The sequence below is a fragment of the Panthera pardus genome, unplaced genomic scaffold (assembly GCF_024362965.1).
Source record: "Panthera pardus isolate Hobbes unplaced genomic scaffold, ASM2436296v1 HiC_scaffold_13, whole genome shotgun sequence".
NCBI lineage: Eukaryota > Metazoa > Chordata > Mammalia > Carnivora > Felidae > Panthera > Panthera pardus.
The window spans coordinates 58,678,709-58,705,928 of record NW_026526688.1 but is presented as its reverse complement, the minus strand read 5'-3'; the positions used below and the strand labels follow the sequence as shown (position 1 = coordinate 58,705,928).

The 27,220-nt window shown below is 38.8% G+C and overlaps 1 protein-coding gene and 1 long non-coding RNA gene across 7 annotated transcripts in view; one reads left to right on the top strand and one right to left on the bottom strand.

Moving 5' to 3' along the window:
• MFAP3L (microfibril associated protein 3 like) overlaps window positions 1-27,220 on the bottom strand; it is a 135,924-nt gene that overhangs the window by 54,321 nt on the left and 54,383 nt on the right. Inside the window, exon 4 of one of the 6 annotated variants that reach the window (XM_019441013.2) lies at window positions 24,794-25,237. The exons of the other annotated variants lie outside the window; for them this stretch is intronic. Within the exon in view, the coding sequence (XP_019296558.1) occupies window positions 25,133-25,237 (105 nt within the window). The 3' untranslated portion in view covers window positions 24,794-25,132. Of the gene's footprint in view, window positions 1-24,793; window positions 25,238-27,220 lie in introns of those variants that run through there. 6 annotated transcript variants of the gene reach the window in all.
• The window catches only part of LOC109262428 (uncharacterized), a 203,686-nt gene that overhangs the window by 157,827 nt on the left and 18,639 nt on the right, over window positions 1-27,220 (top strand). The gene's annotated exons all lie outside the window — the stretch shown is intronic.

Below are 27,220 nucleotides of genomic sequence, written 5' to 3'. Positions count from 1 at the left end.
GAAAGAAGGAATGAGTGTCCCTGAAAGACAGGCATTATGTATTTTGATCACATACATGTAATCAGGTACATTCTGTCATGTTTGCCATATTCTAATCGTTAGAAAGCAAGTCACAAGTCCTGCCCACAGTCTAAGGACATAGAACACACAAGGTCATGAATACCAGGAGATGAGGATTATAGGGGCCATCTTAGAGTTGGTTTGTGACAGAAGACTTGAATTTATAGTCTGGAAAGCAATGGCCAGAGTACAGGAAAAATCAATCTTTAGAGATAGGGCAGGGATGACTGGTGGACAAGGGTTAAGGTCACATGTAAGTTAGATTTGGAAAGGAATATTTTTCATTTTGAGTATATAGAAAGAGGGAAGTAATTGGAAAAGGTAAGAGAAGTTTTAATGTGTGAAGAACGGAAGTTTCCAATAGAGTTCTCATCAGGAAGTTTCCAAGAGAGTGGACCCTCCTGGTAAATATGAGGTGATATTATTTACTGTCCTGAGTATTAAGGGGAGATTCGTACTTTGAGGAAAGTGGAAAATATTTGAAATAACTACTATGGGGAATGTTATAGATGTTGATTAGAAGTGAAACTAGGGAGAGAAAAAGATAATAAACACCAGACAGGACTATATTATGTTGTTCATCATGAACTGATTTAGAACTATTGACCAACAATAGGAGAGATGTTAAAATGATTGATGGTGAGGTTTATGCTGTGGAAGGAGGCAAATGAGGTCACTTATTCTCATAAGTGAAAAATGCTAAGAACAAAGAGTTTGAAGGGTGTGAGATCTCCATGGAGGCAAATATTAGGTTCAATAAGACTAAGAAAGTGGCATAGCAAAGAGAATTTTTAAAAATCTTAATCTTATTGGAATTTCCAGCAAAATTGGAAACACTCTCTTCTTGAAATATTCTCCTCCATAGCTTCCATAACATGCACATTCTGGGTTGTTTCTCATTTCTCTGGAGTCTTGATTTTGTTCAGCAACTCTTGATCCTCTCTTCATCCTTAGGGTTTCCCCCCTAAGCCTGCTTCTCTTCTTGTCCTCTCAGGGTGATTTCATCCACTCCCATGGATTTAATTACTCTCTAAAGGCTGCCAACTTCCAAAAGTTATGTTTCCGGTCCAGATTTTCTCATTAGTTTTAGCCTATGCCCAGCTGCCTGCATGTCCCACGGGCACTGAAGCTGGACGTTTCAAAAATAGAAAGCATCATTTTTCCCTCTCTCCTTGCCCTCCCCTTCCTCCAGTGTTCCCTATTTTGGAGAATGGCACCAACACTCACTTATTTGCTGCACTAGGAAACTCAGTGTCATCCCTGACACTACTCTTTTCTTTACCCCATAGCCATCTGAAACACTTTACCACTCTCTCCTTCTATGTTGTCACTCTTCCACTCCAGCTACCATCATATTTTGTCGGCTTACTCCATCAGGCTCCTACAGTACCTCACTACTTCTAATGTTAATCCTCTACAATCTGTTTTCCTCCTTGAGTCAAAGGGAACTTGCAAAATGCAAATCTTATTATATCAATACACCCATGCTGACACACACACACACCACTTAAAATCCTTCATTGACTTCCTATTGCCCCTATAATAAATAATACAGGATAAGATTTGATGAGAACTTATGTACTGAGAACTTATCAGTACTAGGCACTAGGATTCACAGTATATATGTTAAAGAACAAATCCTTAGAATGAGCTTTTAGGACTTTAATTATCTGGACCTAGTGTAGCTCTTCAGCCACATCTCTGTCTATATTGCCCTCTTCACTTGGCTTATTCCAACTCATCCTTCAGGAAACAGCCTAGAGGTTACTAACTCCCTTATCCTGGGTTCAACTTGTCTTATGGAACAATGAACTTAGTACATTCTATAGTATTAACCTTCTTATTTTTCTTTCTCCAATACTATTCTGTCTTATTAGTTATTATACCTGAAATATCTTAAACAGTACCTAGCTCACAGTAGTTGCTCAATAATTATTTATTGAATGAATGAATGAATCTAAGAGTCAAAACAATTCTAAGCATTGATAGAATTTAAAGGAGTAGCTCTGTGTGTGGCTCCACAACTTCCCTTATCTTTTTCCATGTTGATAGCCATTTTTCATGCTTAAAAAAATAGATATCTAATATTCAAATGTGCGTTTATATTAGGAAGTTATGAAATCTCCTACTATTATCCACAAGTCTTCAGTAGGATCCATAATACAAGAGAGCTTAGAATAAAAAAGTGTTTGTGAAGAAATACAGGTTCAACTCTATTCCTCAACAGCTGTATTTCCCAGTTGAGTGATTAAACTGTGCAGATAAAGGCTCAAATTCAAGAAGTGAGGAATGAGTGAGTTCTAGAATTGAGTAGAAGAGAAAATGGTAGTTAGAAGTGACTAGGCAAAAACTAATCCCATGAAATCCATGGAGACATTGGGAGGGTCAGAGGATTGCCCAGACTATATGAACTGGAGATTTGAGCCAATTTTACTTTAATCTCAAAACACAAAGTGACCCCAATTGATACTGAGTTGTGAAAATCAAATATACATCTATGATTCTATTTATCATTAATGTTATGACTGCAAACCATTTAGCATTGTCTTTGTTTTAAGTCCTTGTAGAGGGGCTCAAAATAACGCACGCCATACCCTTGACAAGAGTGTAACGTTTGGTGTTGTAGAAGGCAAGGGATATCAGTTTTTTGTTTTCTTGCCAACTAAATGTATATCTTTCTTCACTTCCCTTTTTTCATAACTTCATCTCTTTGTTATTTTAGATATATGTATTTTTTTTTAACGTTTTTTTTTTTATTTTTGCGACAGAGAGAGACAGAGCATGAACGGGGGAGGGGCAGAGAGAGAGGGAGACACAGAATCGGAAACAGGCTCCAGGCTCTGAGCCATCTGCCCAGAGCCTGACGCGGGGCTCGAACTCTCGGACCGCGAGATCGTGACCTGAGCCGAAGTCGGACGCTTAACCGACTGAGCCACCCAGGCGCCCCTTAGATATATGTATTTTAGATATATGTATTTATTTTAGCAATGTATGGGCATTGCTAATGATCACCACCTGGCATCCCATCCCATTAGACTGGAATGGTAGGAAGAGTTTTTGAGAAGGTATGCATATCCTGCCAGGGAGATCAGCATGGGAGATAAGTGAGGGCAGTGCTTCTCATAATGATGTCCCTAGTCAAGTAGCATTAGCATCACTTGGGATGATGTTTGCTAGAGATGTGAATTCTCTGGCCCCAACTAGGATCTACTAAGTCAGAATCTCTGGGGGTGGGGCAAGCAATCCATGCCTTCATAGACTCTTCAGGTGATCCTTTATGCGTGAAATTTTGAGAACCCAACTGGGCTGGAATTTTGCCATGAGTCATTTAGTAACCATATGTGATAGGTGCTTAAGGTTAATTTTCTGCTCTCCTCAAAAGGCTTACTACTGAGATGTCTTTGGAAGCTAGATTCTTTAGGTAATGATGATGAAAAACATATCTGTAGATCATTGAATAGTAGCCTGAGAAAACACAATGGCTGCCAACCAATCTGTTTATGTGGAACACCGTTCAGCTAACGAAATTCCAGAGTACTTGAAGCAAAGCGGGGGTGCCTACTACCTCTCTAACTTTCACCTTCACCATCCCATGTCTTGCGTTCCATCATTTTTCTAGTGTAAGCTATGAAAATCATCCCACTTCCTTTTTAACATTCACCACAATCACTCACAACATAAATGAACCTCAGTTTACTATTAAGTGTCTGGGTTTCCTCTAAGCTGCAGAACAACCTTTCTCCTGGCATTCTTGCCTCCACAGGACTACAGATTAAGAAATATCTATAAGCATGCTCCTCCTGGGCTTACATTTAGTTTCCCTGTTGATATTGGGTAGGAGGGAGTAATGGATAAAAAATGGTGATAGTTACTTTTGCTCTGAGAAACTGGAAGGAATGACTTCACCAAATATTAATCATTATAATTTTGTGTGCTATGTAATGAGAAAATAATATGTATAAATATACACATATAAATATACACATACACATATAAATATATATATACACACACACACACACATATATATATACACACACACTGTGTGTGTGTATGTATATATGTGTGTATATATAGCTAATACATATATATAGCTAATACATATATATATATATCTAATACATACATATATATGTATATATAGCTAAAAATACAATATGCTTAGTGGTATAATATAGATGTGTATTAAATACAGATAAGTAGATGAGGGGCAATTAATAGGGTGTCTGGTCCTTGGCATGCATGATGTTTTACATGCTATTAAACTCTTCAGTAAAATCCTATGATATATAGTTTTACATTATTTTGCATATATTTTTATTTATATCACATGAATGCCACATTGAAGCACCCATATTTTAAGTAGATAAAATACAAGCTAATTCAATGCATGACAAATTGTGATAAAGTGTTAGTATATGTTTTCTTGCCTGTTACCTGAAACTGGACTTAAGGGGGTGCCTGGCTGGCTCAGTCGGTTGAGCGTCCAACTTCGGCTCAGGTCACCATCTCGCGGTCCATGGGTTCGGGCCCCGCGTCGGGCTCTGGGCTGATGGCTCAGAGCCTGGAGCCTGCTTCGGATTCTGTGTCTCCCTCTCTCTCTGCCCCTCCCCCATTCATGCTCTGTCTCTCTCTGTCTCAAAAATAAATAAAAATGTTAAAATTTTTTTTTTAAAAAAACTGGATTTAGGCCTAAAGTCATAAACAACCAGGACATGTATTACTACTATTTTAGGAGAAAGAAATAAATCTTAACCAATATCCAGAACACTATCTAATTCAATGCAGAAGCTTGGGTTCCCAGTACCTAATCACATAGATGAAGCTTCATCTATCCTAGAAGACATGATATCTGAGACTTGTCTGGCTATGTAAGAAAATAGAATTCTATGAAAGAAGAAACAAAAGGGTGCAGAGGACCACTTTATATAGGAAGGTCTGGGAAAGCCTCTGTGAGGATGGTTATAATCCCAGTGTATATATGTGGTTCCACCTTACACTTGTATGGTTCACGGCCTGGCACTGCCCCATAAATCCCAATCTCAGAGTCTGTGATGTCACTTTGGAGTACAATTCACGTTTACTTCAATCTCGGCCCTTTTACATACTTGTTGACTCACATGGTTTTTTAAATTCCATTTATAGAATTAGACATTTGAGAAGTGGCAAGATTGGTTTGCCTGTAGACACTGAATCAAAGATTTTCCTCAAACCCAACAAAATAAATGAAGCCAGAATGAGGCTTCTGCTTGGCATTTAGCAGGGATGGCACAGATTTCCCCAGCACAGCACATGGCGGAGCAAGTGAACAGCATTCCCTGAAGTATTACCAGGAGCTCTAAGCTACAGAGTCGAGCCAAATCAGGCTGCTAACCCGATGGAAAAAACTTGGTGTGAATATACATATATATGTTACATGTCTACGTGAGCATATAATATCGTATCTATATATAGTTAGCTAAAGCTGGCAATGAAAACAAAAACTCTGCACTTTCTTGGCTTACTTGAACTGAATAAAAATAGAGAACAATATGGAAGCCACCGCTAGTTAAAGGGTGTGTGCATATCCCATGAAAGAATCTGTTAAGAATTTTACGGTCTGACCGCCTCTTGGTTTGGAAGCCAGAGGCCAGCTTCCTGTCATGTTCTGTACTAATTTAACAAGGATGACTTCAAGGAGGGCTTTGTGCGCAGGCACAATTTAGGGCCAGGAAGAAAAAAGAGTTTTCTCTAAGCTAGTCCAAATTAGGTGATCCCTTGAAGTGAACAGCCCAGTAAATAGTAGGTCCTGGTGTGGTAGGGGCAGGGAGTCTGGGGTGAACAAATGCACAGAAAATGGGTGTGTACATTTGCATGTGTTAAACATATATACAGATACATAAGCACTGCCATTTGTTCGGTGCTTATAAACTAAAATTATATCTTAACTCTATCATAATTTAAGTCACTCTATTTGACATCTGTGCTCTCTAAGAAATGATTTATTCAATAAACATACAGTGAGCATCTATTATATGCCAGGCACAATATTTGATGCTAGCATACAGAGGTGAATAAAGCCTTTGTGGAACTCACAATCCAGTGAGCAGGACAAATACAAATTATTATTCTTCACTGCTATTGAGTGCTATAATGTTGATCTATACAAAGTCACTTGGAATCATAGAAAATTGTTCCAGTTACTTTGCTGTGTAATAAATTAGCCCAGGATTTAATGGCTTGAGGCAGCCATATTTTCATTTCTCACAGATTCGGTGGGTTAGGAATTTGGAAAGGGCATAAAAAAGACAGGAAAGAAATGGCGTGTCTGTGTCCCACAATGTCTGGGACCCAACCGGGAAGGCATGATGGCTAGGACTACTGCCCAGAGTGTGTACACATGACCTCTCCACGTGGCCAGGTTTCCTCGAGGCATGGCAGTCTCAGGCTCCAAGTGCGTGTGTTCCAGCAAACAAGGTGGAAGCCCAGCTTCGTAAGATACTGGTTTCACTTCTGCCACATACTCTTTCAGATGAAGCAGCTACAAGTCCACCCAGAAGCAAGAGGAAGGAACATAGACCCTAACTCTCAGTGGGAGGAATGTCAAAGAATTTTGTGGCCATTTAAAAACTGCTGTGAAAAGAGAGTGCCTTACTAGCTGGGGGTGTCAGGAAAAGCTTCACAGAAGAGGTGGTATTGAAAGAGGAATGGAAATTTGCCAGGGGAAGTGGAGTGGGTAAGAATTAATTCTTCAGAGGGAACAAAATCTCTCATGCTTACACATACACAGGGAACAAAGAAACATAAGAAGGAACATGAAGGGTGACTATGAAGTGGATCAAGCATCAGAGGAAAATCAGTCTCATTGCTTTCAGACACCTTGAACACATCAACGTGTCTGGGCTGCTAATGTAACTCAACAATTGTCCATTGATTCTGAAAGCATATACATTCATTTGGGAAAGCTTTGTGGAGCAGATGGGTTTAAAGTGGAAGTTGGGAGGAGACTCCTTTTTCTTTAACAAACACAGAGTACTTACTCTTTACCGGTACTGTTCTAAGGACACGGCAATTTCAACTCACTTAATTCTTAGCACAGCCCAACAAGGCGGCTATTATCTCTCATTTACAAATTAGGAAATTGAGTCCCAGAGAGATTAAGTAATTTACCCAAGTTCACATGGCCGGCCAGGGGTGGACTGAGGATTCCCAGCAGTCTGGACACCTCACCCCTACACAAGATCACCCATTAGACAGTTGGAGTAGAACAGTGGCTGAAATTGAAGGCCACACCAAGGGCTTGAATTTGGTCTGCGTGGTAACTGCGAGCCACTTAGAGCATATAGAATGGCAATAAAGGTGGTCTAAATTGTGTTCACATAGCTAGTTATTGGCTGAGCCAGGTAAGAAGACAACAGTCTTCTGTTTCTTGTTTCAGTGTTCTTTGCTATTCCCCAAAGTTCTTGTGCCTGGAGAGAATATTTCATGGTTCAACACTATTTCTCAATGTCTTAAATAACGATTTAAGAGCTTGGGCTCTTGAAGAACAAGCAAGCAATGGGTGGCGGGGGGAGGGGGGGCGGTGGATGGTAACTCACGCCCTGCCATGCAGGATTTATCTGCAAGATACTCTCCATGTTAAGTCAAATCAGTTGATTTACCTACAGGAGGCATTTTAAGGGTAATAATCTAGAATAATGCAAAACATATTTTGTAGTTTGACTCTCAAAGATAAAAAGCAATATATAATTAGAAGCAGTTTAATTTCTCCATCAATTCAGCACGTTTTTACTGCCATGAGCTATGGCTGACCTGATATTCTTCTGTGTGGTGTGGCACAATTTAAATATACATGCTGACATCAGGAAAGACAGCATTAATGTAGGCAATATGTCTGAACGAAAACACCATTATATTATTAAAATGAAAAATGGCTATATCAGCAGAGTATTAGGGATGGAGGCTGAGTAAAAGAACATTAACCTTGCACTCAATTTTAGTCTCACATCTCTGACTCCCTCAAGTAGTTATTAGAGAACCTAAGATGCATAATAGTTTAAAAAGTGGGGGGAGGAACATTATAATGGCTACCTTAGAAAAATGGTAGGAGCAGTTGGCAGCTTAATTTCAGGCTTTGTGGAAATGATTTTAAATGGACATTGTGCTAATCATTTTCTGTAAAAAACGTAGACATTTTACTTTTGGATGACTTTATCCTTTCACTGAGATATATTAAAAAGTGATAGGAAGGGGCACCTGGGTGGCTCAGTCGGTTAAGCGGCCAACTTCGGCTCAGGTCATGATCTCGCGGTCCGTGAGTTCAAGCCCCGCGTCGGGCTCTGTGCTGACAGCCCAGAGCCTGGAGCCTGTTTCAGATTCTGTGTCTCCCTCTCTCTGACCCTCCCCCATTCATGCTCTGTCTCTCTCTGTCTCAAAAATAAAATAAATGTTAAAAAAAAAAAAAGTGATAGGAATAATAAAAACAATGAAAACCATAACATCAAACCCATGTCTTAAAAATGTCCACCAAGGGAGGCAGGGGGGTTCCTGGGTGGCTTAGTCGGTTAAGCATCCGAATCTTGATTTTGGCTCAGGTCATGATCTCGTGGTTAGTGGGTTTGAGCCCCACATCGGACTCTGCACTGATGGTGAGGAGACTGCTTAGGATTCTCTCTCTCCTTCTCTCTCTGCCTTTCCCCTGCTTGCATTCTTTCTTTCTCAAAATACATAAATGCACTTTAAAAAAATGTCCACCAAGGAAACTCGTGTAAAAACACTGGATTAGGTTAAGTTAGTTTTAAAATTGATGATGGCTTGAAAGAGCAAAGCAGTAGTTTTAGAATTTGTATTTGGAGTGTAGAAAGACATGGCATGGAGGAAAGTCAGGCACATTTTGGCAGGCGGTATGCAGTCCTTGGGCTGGAAGTTGGTGGGACCAAAGTATTGTGGCCTAATTGTATAAATCATCACACAATATATATTTTTGGTGAGGTTTTTCAGTGTGGTTAATCATCACATAACCCTAAAAACTATGGTTCCCTGAATGTATGTATATGTGTTTCTTACTAAACATCTTTTTTTCCACTGAAATGATCTGTACAGTTTCCTACCCTGACTCTATTTCTGCCTGTAGCTGGCAGCAGAAATGCAGAAATCAAAGTATCCAATACTGGTTTGTCAGTCAGACCAGTAGCCTGCACAGTGTTCTCCTTTTTTTCTTTCTTGAGCCCATTATACATGGTTGTTTTTTTTTTTAAGTTAAAAAAAATTTTGTAATGTTTATTTATTTTTGGGAGAGATAAAGAGAGACAGTATGAATGGGGGAGGGGCAGAGAGAGAGGGAGACACAGAATCCGAAGCAGGCTCCAGGCTCTGAGCTGTCAGCACAGAGCCTGCCTGACAAGGGGCTCGAACCCACAAGCTGTGAGATCATGACCTGAGCCGAAGTCAGAGGCCCAACTGACTGAGCCACCCAGGCACCCCCCCCCCCCCACCCTTTTTTTAATGCAGAGTAAAAGAGAGCCGAGAATAAACATTTGTATGCCACAGGCCTTCTCTACAAACTGTTATTTAAAAAGGACATTTACCCACACTGTACTCATCTCTTGAAAAAGCTAATGAGAATGTTTACTGATTCCTAAGCTGTAATTTCAAAGACACAGTGGTGAGAAAACTGATATACAAGTATTAAAATCATTCTTGGTCTTATGGCATTAAGGTGACAGGGAAAGATCACATATTCTCCTCTTGACTCGAATCTATTAAGACTCATCCTGGCTTATTACAGACATTTGAATTTCTGTAAATTCTTGCTGTAAATTTCTGTAAATTCTTTCTGTAAATTTCTTGCTGACAAAGCTAGGTGCCACTAGCAATGGGATTTAAAAAGTTCCACTTAGATGGACTTAGAACATATATATAAGAGAAATCAAGCATTCCTTTTTATTTGTGGTTATCTTGGTAACCAAGAGTTGAAGAAGGGTTCATCACATGGCCAGGGCATCGAAATCATTGCTGTTCCCCAGCACTTACTCCCCAAGTTTTTCATACATATTAAAAGTTGGCTACTATCATGGTTTTCCCATGCTGAGGCCAAACACAGGATGTTTGGAAAGAGATTATTATTCAGGAGGCTGTTTTGGAAAGGAGTTTGTTTTACCTTGCAGACTGAATTGCTTATAAGAAAATGAGGCTATTTTTGGATCCCTTTTCTTTCTATTAATGTCAGCTCTGTTGAAGCTCTTTGATTCTTCTACCCTGTTGCTTAGAAACATTTTATTAAATATTGTCAGTACTTCAATCTGATCTGATTTAAAATGTTGCTTTTATCTGTCAATGTGGAAGGAGCTTTTGGTTTGCCATTTCCCCCCAGTAATTGTATTCTAAGTTATTTATAGTTATTAATGTTTTATTGACAGAAAAATGATAGGTCAGGGTAAGCTAGTATCTCTGGTGTATCTATTTCAAGGGCGTTGGATGGGGGTTGGTCTGGCCAAAGTTTGTGATAGGCAAAAACAGTAATGATGGGGTGTTCTTAACATTCTTCATCTCTGACCTTTAGAACCTAAGAGGAGGCAGATAGGGGATTCAAAAACCTCCATTTCCAAGGCCTTCCAACCACCCCTACTGAATCCAATTACCATCGTAACCTGTCACCATCTACCTGAAATTCTACTGTTAGTGGTATTTCTTGGATCTTGTTTAACAAGTCATCAGGTTCACAAATGCTTGATTAGTTTGAAAATTGAGCTAAAATATACTTTGTTTTCTCAAATATAAAAAAAAGCAATGACATGGCAAAAAAAAGCTATCAGGTTCAAACTTACTTGGAGATTTGTTGAATAGCTGGATGAAGAGGGGTGTAAGATAGGAAGCTAGTGAAAGCAGAGGCATCAGGAATGAGGAGGGAAAAATGAAAGGGAAGATGGAAAACTGACAAAACAAAGATTATGTATTTCACCTCCCCTCCCCCCGCCCCACATTTAATTTGGCTTGATTTCCTAAAATTGCTACTTTACGAAAGGGTTAATTAAGCCAGTAACTCATTTTAAATCTGAACTGCTAGTCTGGGAAAACTCCAAATGCTGTCTTTAAAAGTAACACCCAACTTATACCTTCTGAATGATGACACACCATTTGTTATTAACAGGTACATTTCAAATTAATATACTTAATTTGTATATTACAAATTGTACATCTAATATAATATCTACTATTAAAAAGGATTTTAGGTGGTGTAGAATTGTTATCTGAAGACTTGAAACTTAGTTAAAACCAAATGAAACAGAACTTTCCAAATGGCCACTACAATTAATACACGCACATTTCACATTTATGTAGTGACCCCTATACTTTATGCTCCCTGTTAGATAAAGGGCATTGCCATGTTATACCATGGGCTTGCCTGTTCTGATTCTAATACTGTGTGTAATATTTAATTCTCACTGTTTCAGAATCTCTTATCCTGCTGGGTGATTGGCTTCAACTTTAAAGCCCTTGACCTAAAATAGTAGTTAGTAGCTACATCTAAAATCAACGTTTTATACTTAAAAAGCTCATTACTATAACATATGCAGTAGGTCAGACTTCCTTAAAGAAGAATAAAATTTTATGGGTAAACTGATAATGCTTAAGGAACAATACTTTGTCCATTTATGAGAGGGTTTCTAACTGAGAGTTGCTAATGGGGGCACAAGCTAGGAAGAACATGTTCAAACTAATTGTAATTTGATTATGTCAATATCACTTCTAAAAACAAATAGATCTCAAGCCATGATTCAAGCAACAAAAGCTAATAATAACTTGGTATGGAATTACTATTTTTGTCCATATACATCTGGGTGGTTGAAGCAATCTGATTGTATGATTAGGCACAAGTCCAAGCTGTAGAAATACTATGGTCCAAAATAGTTATGTGGGAAACCATTGGAAATGTGTCTGAGTCTCTGAGAGATTTTAACCTGGTGAATCAGTACATTTCTCCCCCTGATAGTTGATGTTTATACTTCAGTGGCAAATAAACACACAAAGCAACCAAAAAAGCATGTTTTCTAGCATTTTATACTAATGGCCATAATCATGGCTGATAATATTATATAACTCTAATATTCTGGGGAGCTCATGATGTTTGACAGTTATGTTTGTCCACTGATCCTTAAGACAGGTAGGAAATACAAAGGTAATGGCTAGATATTTCTAGGCAAACATGAGGCATCTGAGTCGAAAGCTATTCATAAACATTAGTATGTAGATATGTGGGATTTAAAAACCTGAGTGTTTGTGTTAAATGTTTCACTCTATGTATTATAACTCTAGACTTTTAAGTTTCATGAATAGTCAAAATGTACAGCATGTACTCTTTGTTTCTTTTCTTCTTTTTCTTCTTTTTTTGTTGTTATTTCAACTGATTGCTTGTTTCAGTGCTCATAGATCTGGGAGTCTGAAAAAGAATTGTCCTTTGATAGCTTTAGTGAGGTACTGCTTATGTAGCCTGACATACTGAAGATAGATGGAGTTTTCACATCTGTTTGGGGCTTCTGGAAATTTCTTCCTCTCCAGCAGCAACTGAGGCAATCAAAATGCTGGATCAGAGAAAAGAAAAAAGTATGTATGAATGTAATTTTCATAGACCCAAGATTCTATAGTTGCAAAAACCATGAACTGATTTCAGGGATGATAACAGTAATAGGAATGCTTTAGGTTTAAAGAATTGAAGTCTTTTCCATGCGTATATGGTCAGTTGATTTACAACAAAAGAGCCAAGAATATGCAATTGTGAAAAGGATAGTCTTTTTAATAAATGGTGCTGGGAAAACTGGACAGCCATATGCATAAGAATGAAAGTGGATCCCTATCTTACACCATACACAAAAATCAACTCAAAATGGATTAAAGACTTGAACATAAGACCTGAAACCAGGAAACTCAGGAAAAAAACATAAAGAGTAAGCTCCTTAATATCAGTCTTTGCAATGAGTTTTTTTTTGGTTTTGACACCAAAATGAAAGGCAAGAAAAGAGAGAATATACAATTGGGACTACATCAAATTAATAAGCTTCTGTGCTACAAAGGAAACATCAACAAAATGAAAGGATGACTTATGGAATGGAAGAAAATATTTACAAATCATATCTCCAATAAGAGGTTAATATCCAAAATATGTAACAAACCCACACAACTCAATTAAAAAACAAACCCCAAACAATCGATTTAAAAATAAGGCAGGGTGGCCAGTCAGTTAAGGATATGACTCTTGATTTTGGCTCAGGTCGTGATTTCATGGTTCATGGGTTTGAGCCCCTCATCGGGCTCCACGCTGGCAGTGTGGAGTCTGCTTAAGATCCTCTTTCTCTCTGCCCCGCCCCCTATCACTAGCTCTCTATAAATAAATAAATAAATAAATAAATAAATAAATAAATAAATAATAGGCAGAGGACCTGAATAAACATTTTTCTACAGAAGACATACAAATGGCCAACATGTGTATGAAAGTATGTTCAAAATCACTAATCGTCAGGGAAATCCAAATCAAAACCACAATGAGATACCATGTTAAAATGGCTATCATTAAAAAACAAGAGATAACAAATGTTGGCAAGGATGTGGAGAAAGGGGAACACTTGTGCATTGTTGGTGGAAATGTAAATTGGTGCAACCATTATCAAAAACATTATGGAGTTTCCTCAAAAATTTAAAGATAGTGCTACCATATGATCCAGAAATTCTACTTCTGGATATTTATCCACAGGAAACAAAATCACTATTCAAAGAGATATCTACACCCTCATGTTTATTGCAGCATTTATAATAGTCAAGACATGGAAACAACCTAAGTGTTTATCAACAGATGAATGGATAAAGAAATGTGAGAAGTAGAAGAAGGGGAAAATGGTGGCAGAGTGGAAGAACCTAGGCTTGCCTCATCCCATGAATACAACCAGATAACTATCAAATCATCCTCAATACCCCAGAAATTGATCTGAAGACTGGCAGAACAAACTTCACAACTAAAGGTAGAGAAGAGGCCATATCCAAGAAAGCAGAAAGTACAGAAATGTGGTTTGGGAGAGAAACAGAGTGTGGCTGCTGGTAGGGAGGGAGCTGTAGTCACAGACAAGGGTGGGAGACAGACTGACACACAGGGGAACACATAGGGAAAACAAATCCCCATAGCAATTGGCTTGGAAAGCTAGAGAGCTAGAGTGCCCAAATTTTGCGAGTTCTTGAAACAAGCAGGGCTCAAAGCCTAAAGTTTTAAAGGCAAATGCTTGGCTCTGGGAAAGCTCAGAGGACATAGGGGCTGCTCTTGGAGAGAAGGAAGGGCAAACAGTCTGTGGACATACAACATGGAAACAGCAATCTAAAGAGTGCCTGGGGCACAGAGTGGGGAAATTATTTGCACATCTCAGAACATGTCCCAGAGAGGCAGCATTCATGAAGAAACCCCTCCAGGAACAAATGAACCGGTAGGCACCATTTCCTTGCCCTGCACACCAGAATAAACACAGGGCCACATATGGAAACGAGTGCAGCGCTGACACTCGCTACCTAACTTGCTTACACTAAACCCTGCCCTTCCATGCTCTGGTGGAAACTTCCTTCCCAGTAATGCTTGCCTCAGTCTCAGGTGGTGGGCCACTTCCCCCAGAAGACTGGCCCAAACCCCTGCCAACACTATGCCTCCTGACCTAGGAGTTTTGCAAAGCGATGGTTCCAGTGGTGGCAGCAACAGGTCTCATTCCACAGCAGGCCAGAGAACCCCTAATTAAAATGCCACATTCAGGCCAGGGACCAAACACTTCCCACAACAGGCAAAGATAGCATCTGCAGTTGACTGGCCTGAAGGATAAAGCAGTCAGGGCACAACGCAAGAGTGCAGGCAACACACATTAGATATACTCCTGGAAGCCCTAGGCCCTGGGAAACAGGGAACACTACACTGCAGGACACTACAAGACCTCCCTCAAGAAGAGGAGACAGAGCTGGCTTTCCTAACACAGAGAAACAGGCACAGAAACTAAGACAAAATGAGAAGACAGAGGAATTTGTTGCAAATGAAAGAAAAAGACAAGGCTGTTGGCAGGAGATCTAAGTGAAACAGAAGTAATATGCTTGATGGAGAATTTAAAACAAGGATCATAACGATACTCATTGGACTTGAGGAAAGAGGGGAGGACATCAGTAAGACCATTAATATAGAGAAAAGTAATAACATAGCAGAGATAAAGGGCTCAATAAATGAAATGAGAAACACACTTGATGGAATGAACAACAATATGGAATAAGCAGAGGAATGAATTAATGATCTAGAAGACAGAGTAATGGAAAGCAATAAAACTGAACGAAGAGAGGAAAAAAGAATTATGTAAAATGAGAATAGACTTAGGGAACTCAGTGACTCTTTCAAATGTAATAATATTTATATTCTAGGAGTCCAAGAAGAAGAAGAAGGCGGCTAGCTGGCTAGCTAAGGGGGCAGAGAATATATATGAAGAAATAATAGGTGAAAAATTCCCTAATCTGGGAAATAAAACGATGTAAAATATGACACTATATATCTAAAATGTGGGGAGGAGAGGAGTAAAGAATGCGTTTAAACTTAAATGACCATCAACTTAATATAGACTATTATATGCAGAAGATGTAATATGCAAATCTAATAGTAACCACAAAGCAAAACCACTAAATAAATGCACAAAGAATAAAGAGAAAGAAATCCAAATATATAACTAAAGAAAATGAGCAAACCATGAAAGAGAGAAACAAGAAAGTATCAGAGAAAATCTTCAGAAGCAACCACATGAAAAGTAATAAAATGGCAATAAATATATATCAATAATTACTTTGAAAGCAAATGGATTGGGGCGCCTGGGTGGCTCAGTCGGTTAGGCATCTGACTTCGGCTCAGGTCATGATCTCAGAGTCTGTGAGTTCGAGCCTTGCATCGGGCTCTGTGCTCACAGCTCAGAGCCTGGAGCCTGCATCGGATTCTGTGTCTCCCTCTCTCTGCTCCTCCCCCGCTCATGCTCTGTCTCTCTCTCTCCTTCAAAAATAAATAAAAAACATTAAAAAAATAAAAAAAAAGAAAATCATTAAAAAAAAAAGGAAAGCAAATGGATTAAATGCTCCAATTAAAAGTGACAGAATAGATAAAAACAAGAGCCATCTATATGCTGCCTATAAGAGACTCATTCTAGGCCTAAAGACACCTGCAGATTAAAAGTGAGGGGGTGGAATACACAAAAATAAATTCAGAATACATTAAAGACCTAAAAATCCTAGAAGAGAGCACAGGCAGTAACTTCTTTGACATCAGCCATAGCAACTTCTTTCTAGATATGTTTCCTGAGGCAAGGGTAGCAAAAGCAAAAATAAACTATGGGAAGGGACTACTTCAAAACAAAAAGCTTCTAAAAAAAAAAGCTGCTGTACAGTGAAGGAAATAATCAACAATACTAAAAGGCAGCCTACAGAATGGTAGAAGATATTTGTAAACAATATATCCAATAAAGGGTTAGTATCAAAAATATATAAAGAACTTATAAAACTCAATACCCCAAAAATGAATAATCCCATTAAAAATGGGCAGGAGATATGAATAGATTTTCTCCAAAGAAGACATACAGATGGCCACAGGCATATGAAAAGATGCTCATCATCACGTACCATAAGGGAAACTCAAATCTAAACTCAAATCAAAACTACAATGAGATATTACTTTACACCTGTCAGAATGGCTAAAATCAACAACACAAGAAATAACAGGTGTTGGCGAGAATGTGGAGAAAGGGGAACACTTGTGCACTGTTGGTGGGAATGCAGCCCCTGTGGAAAACAGTATGGAGTCTCCTCAAAAAGTTAAAAATAGAACTACCCTGTAATCCAGCAATCACACTGCTAGGTATTTACACAAGGAATAAAAAAACACAAGTTCAAACGGATACATGCACCCCTATGTTTATAGCACCATTATCTACAATAGCCAAATTATGGAAACAGCCCAAGTATCCATTAATTGATGAATAGGTAAAGAAGATGTGGTGTGTGTGTGTGTGTGTGTGTGTGTGTGTGTGTGTGTGTATAACTGGAATTTAAATAAAAACATAAAAGAAAATGAGGAGGTAGAGAAACATTTATCATGCAAATGGATGTCAAAAGAAAGCCAGAGTAGCAATACTTATATTGGACCAAACAGACTTTAAAACAAAGACTAATAAGAGCAAAGAAGGCTGTATAATAATAAAGGAGACAATCCTACAAGAAGATATAACAATTGTAAATATTTATGCACCCAACATAGAGGCACCCAAATTCATAAAATGGTTAATAACAAATATAAAGGAAGTAATCAATAATATAATACTAGTTATTATTATATGTGGGGATGTTAACACCCCACTTACATCAATGCACAGATCATCTAAACAGAAAATCAAAAGGAAAACATGGCTTTGAATGACACACTGGACCAGATGGACTTAACAGATATATTTGGAAGATTCCATCCTAAAACAGTGGAATACAGATTCTTTTGAAGTGTACATGAACATTCTCCAGAATACATCATATATTATGCCACAGAACTAGCCTCAACAAATTCAAGAAGATCAAAGTAATATCATTCATCTTTTCTGACCACAATGCTATGAATGTAGAAGTCAACCACAAGAAAAAATCCAGAAAGACCACAAATACATGGAAGTTAAATAACATGCTACTAAACAATGAATGGACCAGCCAGGAAATGAAAGAAGAAATAAAAAAGTACATGGAAATAAATGAAAGTAAAACCAGGTCAGTCAGGAAATAAAAGAAGAAATAAAAAAGTATATAGAAAGAAATGAAAATGAAAACACAACAGTTTGAAACCTTTTGGCCGTAGCAAAATCAATTCTAAGAGGGAAGTTTATAGCAATACAGATCTACCTCAAGAAACAAACAAAAACCTGAAACAACCTAACCTTACACCTAAAGGATGTAGAAAAAAAGAGCAACAAACAAAGCCTAAAACCAGTAGAAGGAAGGAAATAATAAAGATTAGAGCAGAAATAAATGATATAGAAACTAAAAAAAAAAACACAAACAAACAACAAAACAATAGAACAGATCAATGAACTAGGAGCTGGTTCTTCTAAAAAATCAATAAAATTCATAAACCTCTAGCTAGACTTATCAGGAAAAAAAGAGAAAGGACCCAAATAAATAAAGTCACAACTAAGGAGAAGTAAAAACCAAGACCACAAAAATACAAACAATTATAAGAGAATGTTATGAAAAGCTATATGCCAACAAATTGGACAACCTACAAAAATGGATAAATTCCTGGAAACATATAACGTACCAATACTGAAACATGAGGAAATAGAAAATTTGAACAGACCGATAACCAGCAAAATAAAGAATCGGTAATCAAAAACTCCCAACAACAAAAAAAAAGGAATGGCTCCACAGGTGAATTCTACCACATATATATATACACATGTATATACACATGTATATATATACACACACACACACACACACACACACATTTTTAAATGTATTTTTTTATTTTGAGAGAGAAAGAGAGAGAGAGAGAGTGCATGAGTGGGGCGTGGCAGAGAGAAGGGGAGAGAAAGAATCCTAAGCAGGCTCCATGCCATCAGCATTGGGCCTGACATGGGGATTGATCTCAAGAACTGTGAGATCATTACCTAAGCCAAAATCAAGAGTCAGACACTTAACCCACTGAGCCACCCAGGTGCTCCTCTAACCAAACATTTGAAGAAGAGTTAAAATTTATTCTTCTCAAACTATTTCAAAAACTAAAAGAGGAAGGAAAGCTTCCAAATTCATTTTTTGATGGCAGCATTACCCTGATACCAAAACCAGATAAAGACACAACAACAAAAAAAGAGAACTACAGGCTAATACGTCTGTATTAGCTAATACTAATATTAGCTAATATTAGCTAAGGACAGGCTAATATCTCTGATGAACACAGATGCAAAAATCCTCAATAAAATGCTAGCAAACTGAATCCAACAATACATTAAAAAAATAATTCACCATGATAAAGTGGGATTTATTCTTGGGTTGCAAGAGTGGTTCAATATTTGCAAATTAAGCAATGTGATACATCGCATTTATAAAGAAAGGATAAAAACCATATGATCATTTCAATAGACACAGAAAAAGCATCTGACAAAGTACAACATTCATTTATGATAAAACCCTCAACAAAATAGGTTTAGAGGGAACATACCTCAACATAATTAAGGCTATATATATGTATATGTATATATATATATATATACGTATATATATATTTTTTTCATATATATATATATGAAAAACCCATGGCTAACATCATCCTCAATGGGGAAAAACTGAGCCTTTTCCCTAAGGTTAGGAACAAGACAGGAATGTTCACTTTCACCACTTTTATTCAGCACAGTAGTAGAAGTCCTAGCCACAGCAATCAGACAACACAAAGACATAAAAGGAATCCAAATTGGTAGTAAAGAAACAAAACTTTAAGTATTTGCAGATGACATGGTACTATATATAGAAAATCTGAAAGACTCCACTAAAAAACTGCTAGAACTGAAAAATGAATTCAGTAAAGTTGCAGGATACAAGATCAATGTATAGAAATCTGTTGTATTTTTATACACCAATAATGAAGCAGCAGAAAGAGAAATTAAGAAAACAATTCCATTTAGAATTGTAACCAGAATAGTAAGATACATGGGAATAAAGCTAACCAAAAAGGTGGAAGACTTGTACTCTGAAAACTGTAAAATACTGGTGACAGAAATTGACGATGACACAAAGAAATGGAAGGACATTCCATGCTCATGAACTGGAAGACAAATATGTTAAAATGTCTATACTACCCAAAGCAATCTACACAGTTAAGGCAAATCCCTATCAAAATACCAACAGTTTTCAAAGAACTACAACAAACAATCCTAACATGTGTATGGAACCACAAAAGACCCCAAATAGCCAAAGCGATCTTGAAAAAGCAAAGCAAAGCTAGAGGTATCAGAATTCTGGACTTGAATTTATATTACAGAGATGTAGTAATTAAAACAGTATGATACTGGCACAAAAATATACACACAGTTCAATGGAACAGAATAAAAAATCCAGAAATATACCCACGACTATATGGCCAATTAATCTCCAACAAAGGAGGCAAGAATATCCAATGGGAGGACAGTCTCTTCAACAAATGGTATTGGAGGATAAAAATCCTAGAAAAGAGCACAGGCAGTAACCTTTTTTTTAAGTTCATTTATTTATTTTGAAGGGCGCCTGGGTGGCTCAGTTGGTTTAAGTGTCTGACTTCGGCTCAGGTCATGATCTCATGGTGTGTGAGTTCGAGCCCTCGTCTGGCTCCGTGCTGACAGCTCAGAGCCTGGAGCCTGCTTCGGATTCTGTGTCTCCCTCTGTCTCTGCCCCTCCCCCGCTTGCACTCTGCCTCTTTCTGTCTCTCAAAACTGAATAAATTTTTAAAAAAATTATTTATTTATTTAGAGAGCATGAGCAGGGTAGGGGCAGAGGGAGAGGGGGAGAGAGAGAATCTCAAGCACTCTCTGCACTATCAGCATGGAGCCTGATGCAGAACTCAAACTCCCCTGAGCCAAAACCAAGAATCGGGTGTTTAACCGACTGAGCCACTCAGGTGCCCCAGGTAGTAACTTTTTTATATCAGCTGTCGCAACTTTTTTCTAGATAGGTTCCCTGAGGTAAGGGAAACAAAGCCAAAAATAAGCTATTGGAACTACATCAAAATAAAAAGCTTCTGTACAGTAAACAATCAACAATACTAAAAGGCAGCCTACAGAATGGGAGAAGATATCTGTAAACAACATATCCAATAAAGGGTTAGAATAAAAAAAATACATAAAAATCTTATAAAACTCAATACCTCCAAAATGAATAATCCAATTAAAAATGGGCAGAAGAGGGGCTCCTGGGTGGCTCAGTCTGGTTAAGCATCCAACTTCAGCTCAGGTCATGATCTTGTGGTTCACGGGTTCAAGCCCCACGTTGGGCTCTATGCTGACAGCTCAGAGCCTAGGGCCTGCTTTGGATTCTGTGTCTCCCTCTCTCTCTGCCCCTCCCCTCCTCATGCTCTGTCCCTCTCCCTCTCAAAAATAAATAAGCATTTAAAAAAATGGGCAGAAGACATAAATAGACATTTCTCTAAAGAAGACATATCGATGGCCAACAAGTATATGAAAAGATGATGATCATCACATACCATAAGGGAAATGCAAATCAAAATTACAATGAGGTATCACTTTACACCTGTCAGAATGGCTAAAATCAACAACACAAGAAACAACAGGTGTTGGAGAGAATGTGGAGAAAAAGGGACACTTGTGTACTGTTGGTGGGAATGCAAACTGGTGCAACCACTGTGGAAAAGTTTGGAGGCTCCTCAAAGTTTAAAAACAGAACTACCCTAGGACCCAACAATTGTACTACTGGGTATTTACCCAAAGAATACAAAAACACTAAATCAAAGGGATACATGCAACCCTATGTTTATAGCATCACTATTTACAATAGCCAAGATATTGAAGCAGAATAAGTGTCCACTGATTGATGAATGGATAAAGAAGAGGTAGTATGTATGTGTGTACACACACACACACACACACACACACACACACACACACTGAATATAACTCAGCCATAAAAAGAATGAAATATTGCCATTTACAATGACATGGATGGAGCTAGAGAGTATAATCCTAAGTGAATAAGTCAGTACGAGCAAGACAAATACCGTATGATTTCACTCATATGTGGAATTTAAGAAACAAAACAAACAAGCAAAGGGGAAAATAGAGGGAGAGAGGCAAACCAAGAAACAAACTCTTAACTATAGAGAACAAACACGGTTATCAGAGGTGGGGTGGGGGGAGATGGGTGAAATAGGTGAAGGGGATTAAGGAGTGCACATGTAGGGGCGCCTGGGTGGCTCAGTCGGTTAAGCGGCCGACTTCGGCTCAGGTCATGATCTCTCAGTCTGTGAGTTCGAGCCCCACGTCGGGCTCTGTGCTGACAGTTCAGAGCCTGGAGCCTGTTTCAGATTCTGTGTCTCCCTCTCTCTGACCCTCCCCCGTTCATGCTCTGTCTCTCTCTGTCTCAAAAATAAATAAACATTAAAAAAAAAAAAAAAAAAAAAAAGGAGTGCACATGTTGTGATGAGTACTAGGTGATTAAAATAAAAATTTAAAAAGAGAGGGAGAGACAGAGGGAGATTTGACAGAGGAAGATTGGAGTGATGCACCATAAGCCAAGGATGCCAGTAGCCACCAGAGGCTGAAAGGCACAAGGAACAGATTCTCCCCTAGAATTTCCAGAAGAGGCTGGCCCTGCTTACACCTTGATTTTGACCCAGTGAAATTGACTTCAGACTTCAGGTTTCCAGAAGTGTGAAAGAATGGACACTGGCTTGTATGCATTTTTGAATATTTCTATACAAATTGTTATGTGAGTTCTACTTAGTAGAATTTCTACTGAGTTCATACTTAGGAGTAGAATTGCTTGGTCATGTGGTAAGTGTAGAAACTGCTAGACTGTTTTGTGGTTGATTTCAGACTTCTGGCCTCTAGAACTGTGAAAGATAAAATAAATTATTGGTGTTTTAAACACCAAAAAAAAAATGATAAAGCTTTCGAAAGAAAGAAAGAAAGAAAGAAAGAAAGTGAGATGCAGAATATTATTTAGTCACAATAAAGAAGGAAATCCTGCCATTTGTGACAACATGGATGAACCTTGAGGGCATGATGCTAAGTGAGGATAAGTCTGACAGAGATACTTTTATTTGCGATCTATAAAAAACAACAACCGTAGAAACAGAACAGATTGTGTAGAAATCTGTAGAAACACCCAACAGATTGGTGGGTGCCAGAGGTGGGAGATATAAGGGTGAAGTTGGACAAAAGGCACAGACTTCTAGTTACAAGATAAATAAGTCCTGTAGATGTAATATACAGCATTGTGTCTACAGTTAGCAATACTTTAGTGTGTATTTGAAAGTGTGCATATAGTCAAGTAGTTGTGAAGGAGTGGTTTTTTTGTGCAGCAAAAGATAACCAGAACAATGCACTGCCTCTGTGACTGGGGGTACAGACAGACCTGGCAACTTTGTAGCCCTACAATCACCTGTGCCAGCACAAGCATTATGACAAAACCTTTGCAATTGCTGGCCCTGGAGGAAGAAAGGATGCTTCCACAGGCCACTACCTTCCTATCGGACCTCTAAATATGGTGTGTCTTATTTGTGGAGCCATGTCCTAGCTGCAAAGGAAGCTGGTAGAGTATTTGGCATTTCAGCCTCTAGAGTGAGAGCTACCCTCTGTCTCATGAGGTGGTGGATTCTTCAAACACAAGAAGGGGTGTAGATACTGAGGTGCCTAAAAGAGTGGCAAATGACCACCATGACATGCACGGCCAAAGCCAGAGTGGAAATAGGCAGAATGAGCTGCTTTCTGCCAGACTCTGCTGACAGCACAGGCTCTGGGCCGCAGAAGGCTGGTACAAAGGAATAGGCCTCTGAGAGGAGGTGCTGTGCTCTACTGGAGGCAAGACTTTAGGGTCATTACACTATATCGCTTCATTTTAGTCCTTGGACTTGAAGTTGGTACTGAATGTCCTCATCTTGCAGACTCCCTAGATCATATCATTACTGTGATCAAAGTCCTCCCGTGGTATCCCATCTCAAATTAAAGTCACAGATGTTAATTTTGCTGAAAAAAGGCCTGGGAGATTTTGCCTCTCCCTCCCTGTCTTACCTCTTGCCGCTCCCCATCACTAGCTCACACTGGATCCATGCTGTTCCTGGAGCACACTGAGTACTCTTCTCTCTAGGGATTTTGTACTCATTCTTCCCTCTGCCTAGAAATTCCTTGTTCAGATATCCACTTTGGCTTGTTCTCTCAATTTCCTCAGGGTTCTGCTCAAATATTACCCTATTATTGAGACCTTCACATAAAGACCACTATATATGGATGAGGGACCTGTCCCCACCTACCGCACTTCATTTTCTCTTTACCCTACATTATTTTTTGCCTTAGTAATAAATAAATAAATAAATAAATAAATAAATAAATAAATATTCTAAGAGCTGGGACTTTGCCTTGCTGCACTTCTAACACCCAGAATAGTGCCTAGCATGTACACTACTAGGCATTTGATAACACTTGTGAAATGAATGCTCATGGTCATCATGATTATCACCATTATTCTGTGGTATCATATTTTGATTTGGGTATATTGATATATAGTCTTCATACTGATGTATGAATAGAGGAGAATGGAGAACAGTAAGGCCAACAAATAGGCCAGGGTGTCCTTGATCACCTGGCTGTAGTAGCATTTGCATATGAACCATTGAGTTGATACAAAGCTGTCTATTAACTTGCTGGTAAGGATAAGTGGTGTCCAGTCAGTTGGATTTAGAGACTTAGGCATGAATTTTTCAAGGCTTTCGTATTGTCTCATGATGGCAAATGCACAGATCTATCAAATTGACATACTAAAAGTACCATGTGCATTGACATGAAGATACAAAGAGCTCAGCTGTGTTTGCAGTATTTATCTTACTCAAACCTTTGACATGTATCAGCCATCCCTAATCAAGTAAGAAAATTCTCAGAGGCACAACAAATGGAAATGAAAATTGGATTCATGGGTAAATACTTTCATGAATCTGAGATGGACGCGTTTAAACAAACCCAAGACAGTCTAATTCATCTGCATGCTTTTATCAAGTGAGTGTAAATGGAATGTCACAGGAGATAGGACCAGTAGTTCTTTGGGCTGCAGAACTTGTATTTCTATTCTAAACCACACCATAATGATCATTAGTCATTCATGATAGAAATCAATGATTCCACTTTTCTGACAGTGTTTGTTCACTGTTCCCAGGAACTGCCTTCTCTCTTCTCTCAAGAGGGCATTTAGAATTTGAAGCTCTTTCCCTTGGCTTGTTTATTGTGTACTGTTCATTTGCAGAGTGGCCGCAGTATCCCGTGCCAGTTTGGCAACGTGAGGAGGGTTTGCTCTCACATTCTCCCAAGAATCAGCGCTAGCTCTCTGGTGACTTTGAATTCCGTTCCAAACGTTGGCCATGGCTGGAGAGGCCAAGAACTTTATTCCAATCAGTTCTAGTTTCTATGGCTACGAAAGTCCCCTGAAAGAGTGACAGAAAATAAGGGCAGATTGTTCTCAATTTCTGAATTCACTGATATGTTAAAAAAAAATCCACCCTCTGAATCCATTCTCAAGTTGATTATTCTCTTTCTCTTTCCCCTCCCTTGTCCTCTTTCTCTCTCTTTTCTGCTGTTAGGATTATGACAAATTCCACTGGTTGTCACCCACTACCATTCATCTGTCTGTCTTTCTTTTTGATAGAACCCTGATTTTGCTCACCCCTCTTCACCCCTCTTCATAGTTGTGGATTTCAGGGGGAGATTGGCCCTCTAGACAGGGTATGTATTATGGTTGCTATAAACCACAGCCTGATTTAGGGATGGGCATTTCACTCAGTCCTAGGTGATGAGATGTGAGAGGAAGTTTGCTGGGTGCACTTAATGAGGAAGATTTTCCTTCCTTAAAACAAAACAAATAAACTAACAGGAATCTGAAGAAATGGCCCTTTCTTATTTTCTGTTTCCAAACAGCAGGTACGAACAGACCATGTCTGCAGTTGCTTTTGCTATGTGGGTACTATGAGGGAACCCAGATGAAGGACTAAGGAGAAAATGGTACTGCTGAAGCCTGGATAAATCTTAGTACTCAATTATGCTGATGATTTAATCAATCTGGGAAACTCTCCAGAGTTCTTGTAATTTGAGATTAAAAAAAAAAAAATCCTAATGCTGGCTAAATCATTTGGAGTTGGGCTTTCTCCTATGGCAGCCAAAAGCGTCTTAACTAAGCCGTGTCACTTCTGGTTGTTTGCTCAACATGTCTTTATAATTCTCCTCTCTTCACTCTTTTGGGAACTAATGAACAACAATAAGACTTTCTAGTATTTAATAAATCAAGATATTAAACATGATAAGTTTGTATTTTCAACAGAAGACAGATTATTGTTTTATTCTTTGAGTGCTACAAAATTCAGTGTTCTTTTATTTTCAATATACAAAATGCCACTGCATATTCTCCTATCACAGCAGGCTCTTAAAGTCGTACTATGTGAAGGAGTCCTGTTACCTGTGGGAGAGTCTGTGTTGGGTGAATAGAGGCCTCAGTTCTTGAGTTCCCCACAAAAGATTTATGTTCAAATAAAGGCAAGCAGAAGGAAGGTAGCAAGCACAAAGCAGTTTATTAAGGACGTAAACTCTAAAGAAGGGAGAGCAGGCAGGCCTAGAGGTGGTAACTGCCCTGAGGCCACAGGGGTCTTTTCTTTTTGTGTGAGCAGGGTCTTGAGTCAGGGACAGGGATGGTCTCTAATGGAGGCTGCTTCCAGTCTTTTGGGGGACTCCTCCCACAGGTCAGGAGAGGGAGTTTTTGACTCTACAAGGTTTGTAGAGTTTCCCCCACGGGAGTGGGGGCTAAAACCACGATGCAAATGCATTATAATGAGTCTACAGGTTACCCAGGGGCAGAGGTGGAAGAGGAGAGCATATCCTCTGTACCTGGGGCTCTTGGTCTGTTAGCCCCAGAGTCTTGGAAGCCATAAGACCAGGATGTTGAGGGGTCTTGGAAGCCACAAAGTGAGGATGTTTTGTCTCCTGGCTTCTAATGTGTCACCTATTTATCACTGCCTTTGCCCCTGGCTCATGTCTAACTAACTGCCTACTCTTTTAGTCCAAGGACAAGAAGATAGTTAATAATTCCAAATGTACTGAGGGAAAACATTTCTGTCAAATTACATGTTTATATGCTTCTATATGTCAATTTTAAGGAGCTAAAAAGGATTTTTTTAAATCACATTAATAATTTTAATTGTTCCAAATGTTCTATTTTCTTAATGTTCTCCTCCCTATTTCTGCTAATGGCACTATAATTCTCTTAGTCATCCAGGCTTAAAACCTCCAATTTATTTTTGGCTCCTCCTACTCTCTTACTCCAGAAACAACTGTTGCCAAGCCCTCAATAATGCCATCTTAGAAATAAGATTACATCCCTTCCGTGTGCTCTACTTTCACTGCCACTAACCTAGTTCACC